Here is an 8112-nt window from a genome sequence, read left to right as displayed (position 1 = left end):
AAGTATGAATACATTCACAGCAATTTAAGAAAGATTTTTCAACTGAGAGCATTGCAACACTTATACCTTAAGCAACTATTGAACTAGGATCCATATGACTGTTCCTTTGGAGCACAGCAGTCTTATAACTACATCGGAGAGCAGAGTAGGATAGATACAGTAATGTGTCCAGAACATACAGTATAGTTGTCATCATCAGTCAGAATATCTATTGCTTTGGTGGAGGCCATACGGCAATTTTTATTCCCCATTTGGCATCAGCTCAGGTCTCTTATCTGTGTCTGTTTACACCGCATTTTCTTTTTGTTCCCAATTCTTTCCATTTCAGACCCAATCATTTGTGTTTTGATGCCAGCGTGTATTTTTCAAATGTTTCTTGTTTAACAAATGATTGAAAATAGAGATGCTTTTAGTAATCAAAATTATGCCCTTGTTTTCAATTGAATGAGCCCACTAAAAAAACATTGTGACAGTTGGTTTAATTTGCTTTCCTAAATGGACCTCTGAGACTCGCCCTTCTCAAACAATTTTGAGTGTAATGGCCTCCATTTTTACATCTCACGGAGGTAAACTGATTTCTACCCTGTACAAAGACAAGAACTCATTCAATACTTGAAGTAAAGACCGGAACATCTTTAGAAAAAAAGAACCCATAAGATCACTTTCACATTGTGGTGGTAGATAGTATTGTGTACCATATTTGCACTGTAAAATGTACAAAATATCACCAAGTTGTTGGCTAGTGGCCTGCAATCTTATTCACAAGCACTTTGAAGCATGTTTATTTATTTACAACATACAGTGTACTCTGAAACAGTAACACATTTATAAATAAATATTGCAATCTTAACATCGTACAGTTCTCCTTTTTTATTGTCGGTTCTTCATGACTCGTCACCTGAGCTTAACGAAGGTGAGGCAACCTTTGCCTGTTCTGAGTCCTTCTTTCCACTTATTCTTTTATGTGCTATCATTCACCAGCAGGCCTATTACTTTCAGTCTTTGTCCTTGCCCTGTCATTCCTTCCTCACCCTCTCAAACATGATTTCAAATAAATAGGTATCTAGAAGGAAAAAAAGGATCATATATTCTTAAATCTTAATAAATCTCTGAAATAAAACGCTACAGTTAATATCTTCCCAAATTAGGGAAAAACATAACAAAGAAAAACATAAAAACCTTCTATTTATCAAAAAGGACAAACAAAAGGAAAAAAACCCCAATATATTCATAATAATGTTCAACAAGCTAGTACGTATCCATATCTGTTCGTCAGGTATCCATTCCATTATCATTATCCATTCACATGTCATTCAGTACATCCTGTTATCTCAATGTTCAACACTGCAGGTACTCCTGTCTGTCTGGTTGCCTATGTGGTACATTTTTTTTAATAATCTTCATTATTAGGTGCTCAGTCAGGCTTTGCAAAGCCCAACCACTTCCTTTTTTTTAATATGAGACACTTCAGTCAGTCCCCTTACACTCAGTGTTTCACTGTGTGTGTATTTTTCTTTTTTTTTAACTTCACAAATGTTCTACTGTTGTCCAATCACAGACAAGGAGATGGGCCAGGGGATGACAGGAGTGATTCTGGATAGAGGGAGAAAGCCATCATTGGCTGCAGGGAAAACAGAAAATCAGCCTCAAATATGGCTAATGTCCTTTCCTGTTTGTAATTGTGCAAGAATAAATGCCTCTGTCTTGGATCCAAGGGAGAAACAGTCTTTTGTAAGATACATCATTTTCCAACTCTCAAGACACTCTGTTGTTTCAAGAAAGAGCACATTTGCCTGAATACAGAGCTGAATGGCAATTCCCACTAGTAACTGCAAAATGCCTGAATTTCTAGTTGAGTACTTGGACTATATATATTTATTACATTTCACATGTTACTTATGAGAAATGCCATAAGAAATGGGTCATATGATAAACCAACAACACATATTCGTCAGAGAACTCATTACGTAACCATTCTGCAGACTCGGCAGGTAAATGTTTGTATATCAAAAGTAGATCAATGATTAGTCAACGGCCACAGCAAAGGTTGGCAATAAACCACACGAGTAAAAAAGACTTCTGAAGGCAGGACATGATGTAAGTCCTTCCCATCCTCGTTTAAATGTAAAGTGGCTTACAAATGTCTGTCCAATAACGTACCCTGAATTTACTGTAAGTATCTATACAATGGTTTACTAATTTTCTGAAAGTAAACATTTAAAACAATAGTGACTTTATTATTGATTTTTACACTAATATTTTCACAATAAATAAAACAGAAAAAACTCAAAGTTTTTTATTATTTGCTACCATTAATTTTAGTGTGAGCTAGTGATGCTTTTCATAGCCTAAGGGATGCTAAATGTAAGCGTCCCCAACCCAACACAATGTCTCTTAGATACTCTTCCAGACACATCATCACACTTTATGTTCCCTTCACGCTTCCTATATCCCTCCCATTCTCCCTCCATATATCCACTGCAAAGGCATTATAGGTGAATTGTACTCATTGTCCATTCTCCCCCTACTGTACTAATCCTCTGCCCCGCCATTTCTCAGTTTCTTTCCCATCAGTCACAGATTGTCTTGTAGCCTTTCCATATAGGTTCTGATTTCAGACTGACCTAGGTCCATATCCTGGCACACCCACTTGATATCATCTTCACTCCCATTCGTCACCAGGACTGATGAGTTGGTGTATGGGCCACCACCTGAATTATCATTGGGCAGAACAGTGGCAAAAGATGTGAATTTGACGCGTTTGCGTTTGGCCGCTGCAACAGCAGCTGCAGCTGTGGCTTGGGGGGAATTATTCAGATGCTCCTTTTGACCTGTAGCATCTTTGCCACCAGTAGTGATTGCTGAAAGGCACTGATGCGATTCTGGAACAGATCTAGGCAAGGTTTGTCCATGGGTGACACCCCGATGTCCACCTCTGCCACCGCTCCCACTTATAGTGCCCATTCCCATTACCAAGGTGTTACCAGCCCCATTCAGTAGATACTTGTTCTCCTCGTAGCCCCCTTCATTGCGGTCAATTATGGTGGTGCACTCATCCGGCATGCCACCCTGGCATTGGTCAGGGTGGTCTGCTAAAAGGTCAGCCTCAGTGCCAAGCCACACCCAGTCGTGGGCATGGTTCATGTTGCCTCCTGCCTCTAGAACTGGGACTTGCTTGTGACGGTATCTGCAGAGGAAAATTCGTAATGAAACATCAATGGAGGTAAAAATTTAAACAGATGCAGTTTCATGACTATAATCTATAGGCATTATCAGACAATACAAGGAATGACTGCAAAAATTAATACTCAGATAAAAGTTGAGGATTTTACCCCATCAAAATATCACTAAAAAGTTCAAGAAAATTTGAAGGAGAATTAAGTCCAATTTTAGGTTTTCATGGTACTAGCAAAGCAATAAGTGATGCATCACGGGTCTGTTATCCATCCATCCATTTTCTCAACTGCTTAACCAGTTTTGGGTTGCTGGGAACTATCAACTTACATTTGGTGAGAGTCATTTGTCATTTGATTTGTCTCTTAAAATCCACACAAAATAGCAGCACACAAAGGATATGAGAACATAAAACATGTTTAATGCAAAAACATTTATCTGAGAGGTATGCTGGATTTTTGTGCCAACCACCGCTGCTTTCCACTGATCACTTAATAAGCCACAGAGCAATTAATGTTCTCTGCCATTTTGAAACAAAAAGGAGAGGACAGAATCAGAAAAGAACAGATAACTGATTACTGCATTTGATCAGCTGATTTTAGAGGCTAAAGCGGGAGGAAGGATGACTGGAAGGATGCAATCTTATCACAGGTAAAATAAGCTCATTGAACATTCCTGCTATTGTAAGGGTAATTCATTATTTATTTATTATTTTTATAATTGTTTAGGCTCAGTGATATGTGTTTCTAATAAACTAGCCTGTTGATATGAATACTTCACTCCCAACTGGAGCAGTAGTTACCTCTCTAAAAAGTAAAGACTGAGTGTATCAATGGGATCTTGAAAATCAGACAACAATCTCTACACTTGAAATTGTTTTATTTTCAATTGACTTCTCTCAAAAGGTTTCTCTCACAAAATAATGTGGTTGAGCAAAGGTGCTTATGCCCATCATTAAATATTGTTTGCAATGAATAAGCTTTCTTACAGGTTTTAACTTTGTACAAGACATTGATCTGGCTTAAATTTTAATCCTCCAATAGACAATGGTTACCTAATATGGGCATATTAGGCCCATACCGATTACCTGTCAAAACCAGCTTTTTGGTTCATAGATCCTTTCAGTTTCACATTATATTCCACCCATATATTAACTAACCATAATGGACCTGCCTCAGTATTTAATGTGCATCATGTTTTGTTGCTGAGTAACATGTTTAGGTTTTCAGGGTTTTTTTGTTTTTTTTACCTGAAAGCAAAGCTGACACAGTTGATGAGGAAAACCAGTATTGCCAGGCAGAATACTCCCAGAAGGGCATACATCCCAATCTCCAGGTCTGACAGGCCTCTAGTGGGCTGGGTTAGCTCACTGTTTCCAGTCCCCGGTACCTCCACTGGTGCTGGGTAGCTACTGTAGTCGCCTGGTTGGTTGGGGCCACTGCCACGACTACTGCTGCTGCCACCACCAGCACCTTTGCCACCTGAAGCACGATGGGTTACTGTACTCTTGGTTGTTGAGCTAACCTGAAAATGGAAACGAAAACACAGATATAGTAAATGGTTAAAATATGTGGATTTTGTATATTCATTTGGATTCACGTAAATACGGCATTATTACACAAGACTGACTCCCTCTCCCCATTCTCCTGCTGGCCTGCTCGCACACTACGCAGCGACATATTGTCCTCTCTGCATCACAGTTATGTTATTTACTATATTTAACACAGCAATTTTCACAGAGGCAGGAAACATTGGGAGCTCTGTGCTAAGCATGGATAATGATCAGACTATATGTGTGACATACTGGAATGCCCTGGACCAAGAAGGTGCACAACCACTCACAGTGATTACACTACTTAAACAAACTAAACTTTGATGATTAAATGTGTTTATCCAATGTGAGTAAACTCTAAAACTACAGTTTAAGGAAAATACTCTTAAAAATATCCTTTCCTCACTGTTTTATTATTGTTTTTTTTTTCCATACCTTCCTCATGGCTCCTTCCTCTCGGTCCACTGCTGCACTGTTGGATTTCCACTCTCCTCCATCTTTTGTCCGTTGTTCACTGGTGCTGTTATCCAACCCTCCACCATCATCTTGCCCCCCTCTTCCCATCACTCCTCTTTCGTCATTTTTTGCTCCAAACTTAACTATAACATTTCCAACTCCAGATGCCAGCACACTCTTCCTTTTTGACTTCTGGCAAGTTTCAGAGATGACCATCTCTACTCGAAACAATGCCCCCTGCCCATCACCTTCTGCTACTACAATGGGCCAGTGCTGTTCCTAAATGACAACGAGAATGTGGAAGTTAATACCTTACAGTTTAAAACGCGTTTAGGCAGCTTTTGTTATGACTTTGCAAACTATAAATAAACCTTAACTGAACTGAATTGAATTGAATTTGGGCTTTCTGCTCTAAAAAGCATGATCTACAAATGTATAAAACTGTCACTTGTTTGCACTGCTGACAATATAAAGGAAGATGCCAGTACCTGATTGGTAACAGAAATGACATTCTCATCAAGTGAGACAGCTGAAAGTAGGAAGTCTTTTGGATCATATATATCCAATGGTGTCACTGAACCATCACTGTACTGGATCCATGCACTGATCCCAGCTTCCTGAAAAAGAGAAAAAAACCCTGCACAATTACAACTGAAGCTTTTAAATAGTTCATCCAGAAGATCAAAGAGAATATCTATCACTGATACTTTTTCTTTGCACAAGATAGAAAGAATGTTGTCATCTGATATTTCAAGCAAAGATAACTGACATCAACAAAGAGTCCTTGCTTTTTATTGGCTGTTCCCTCTTTCTTCTTTTGTGCCTTGCTTTATTTTACTTCCTCGCCTGTCTCTGTGATTTCTGATCTGTTTCCTATCATGTTTCCTATGTTTGTCTTTTTTTTGGTCTTGTTAACACCTGATCTTGCTTTTGTTCATCACAGTACATTCCCATCATGGGCCATGGCATACAGTTTTATACTTGCTGGACTCTTGTAAGTTTCAAGTTGGCTCCTTGGTAAAGTTCACATTTTATGCACTCAACGTGCCATTCTAAAAGTGTCTGCATTTTAGTTTTCTATTTAACGAAGTGAGTAGTGAAAGAGGTCATCTATGTCCACTGTGATTGACCATCTTTGAACAGAAGAGGTGGCTTACGACACCAACTGTCTGCCACCTACAGTGAAGTTTTGAGATCCCTTACTTCTCTAAAGTAGTTCACTTTAACATCATTGAAATTGTTAAATGCTATTGTATAAGCTTGGGAACTACTTGATGGAACACCTTTCTTCGACTCTGAGATTGGCCCACAGTCACTCACCTTTTAGAAAATACTCAAAGTCCACATTCACAGACTCAAAAGACTGTGGCATGCTCCTGTTAAATCCTTAGGGCAGTGTAAAATCATCAAGTGCATGAGATGTCGCTGACATTTAACCTTTTAGGAACCCCTTCCATACATTTCTGCAGGTTTTGCCCAGTGTAGTTATCCAGATCTAATACCACAGTAATTTCAAACATGTTATCAGGAGAAGCACAAAAAATTGGAAAGCTAATATTAGATATTACAAAGTGTCAAAGACCCAACTGTGTAACTTTTTAATCTTATTTACTGGTATATGGCATTTTCATAATGTTGTCGTAGTCTTGGGTCATTTGTCCCAGCCTTTTAGAATTAATGGTGTTTTGTGATTTCTTTGTGTATAATATTTTGGTTTTATATTTTTCAGTATCTTTTGGGCTCCTATGTTTAGTTTTCATGTTGTCTTGTCATGATGTCTCATCACCCTTTCCTGTGTCATTCCATGTTTCCCCAGCCTGTCATGTCTCTCTCTCTTGTGCTCTCTCATCCCCTCTCTCTCGTGTTCCCTCACTCCTTCTCTCATCTGCCTCTTCCTGCCATACATCCTTCCAAGCTTAAGCCCTCTGTCTCCCTTTGTTCAGTGTGAGGCTGCTTGTTCGTCTTCTCCCGTGTTCCTGGGCCCTAGTTTTTCCATTATCCCTGTGCTTTGCTTCTAGTTCAGTTTTTCCAGTTTATTTTAGCTATTGGTTTTGGTTTCTCTTATTTTGTACTTTCGTGTTCCACATTCAATAAACAGCGTGTTTTTCGTTCAACCTTGTCCCTTCCTCGAGTGTCTGTATTTGGGTCCGCTAAAAAGAAACACATGGTCTGCCGCCGCAGACCCATGACAAATGTATTTTGTCCAAATGCTGACCACACGTAATTTTCAGTTTGTTCATTTCTTACACAATTTTTTAACTAGATTTTCAAAGTAGCTTAAGAAAATTAAAAAAAAATGTAAAAATTAATTTTAAAAAATTGCTAAAATCTAATTGCTAAAACTAGATGTTAGCAATTGTACATTTCCACCTTCATAATTGTTAGTCTGCAATGCTATGCTTCCCAAACACATTTCATTATTCAGTATTGACAACTAAAACCTATACACCTGTTTTGTGGACAGAAACACTTTTTTTCTCTGATTTGTCTTTTTCCTGTTCAATTACAACAGGAAAAAAATCCATCCAAAGAAAAATACTTTCTGAATTTCACACTAAATGTACAAGAAAAGCAAAGATTTTTCTTCTTTCTTAAAATAATATCAGATAAGATAAACCTTTATAAACCATTTCTTTAAATGGTCCTGCTTCACAGATTTACATTGACAAACAGCTTTGTTCTTCTTATTAATAAAAATAAAAAGACTAATGCACTGATATAACCTAGTAAGTAAGATTTAGTACCTTTTTTTAATAAACTGCAGGATCAAACCTGTATTTTGATTGAGGTGAGCTGCTTAGCCCTTGGGTGGTATTTATGTTGTGGCAATTTTAAAACAAACAAACAAAAATAAGTATGAAGACAGCCTAACATATTCTATATAACTTCATAAGGTATAAAATAAACTTTGGCAATGTCATTAAAAAATC

General features: G+C 38.0%; 1 protein-coding gene across 1 annotated transcript in view; it reads right to left on the bottom strand.

The window, feature by feature from the left end:
• Nucleotides 1-868: 868 nt before the first annotated feature.
• Nucleotides 869-8112, bottom strand: part of LOC146657803 (transmembrane protein 132C) — a 296469-nt gene continuing 289225 nt past the window's right edge. Inside the window, exons 13-16 of the mRNA XM_085426136.1 lie at nucleotides 5671-5799; nucleotides 5162-5461; nucleotides 4424-4698; nucleotides 869-3187 (exon numbers count right to left, since the gene is read on the bottom strand). Of these exons, the coding sequence (XP_085282262.1) occupies nucleotides 2575-3187; nucleotides 4424-4698; nucleotides 5162-5461; nucleotides 5671-5799 (1317 nt within the window). The 3' untranslated portion in view covers nucleotides 869-2574. The remainder of the gene's footprint in view (nucleotides 3188-4423; nucleotides 4699-5161; nucleotides 5462-5670; nucleotides 5800-8112) is intronic.

Source organism: Rhamphochromis longiceps, linkage group LG12, assembly GCF_057381845.1.
Source record: "Rhamphochromis longiceps isolate RC_006_pf linkage group LG12, R_longiceps_female_GT1.1, whole genome shotgun sequence".
In the NCBI taxonomy this organism is placed as follows: domain Eukaryota; kingdom Metazoa; phylum Chordata; class Actinopteri; order Cichliformes; family Cichlidae; genus Rhamphochromis; species Rhamphochromis longiceps.
This window is presented reverse-complemented; position numbering and strand designations above follow the sequence as displayed.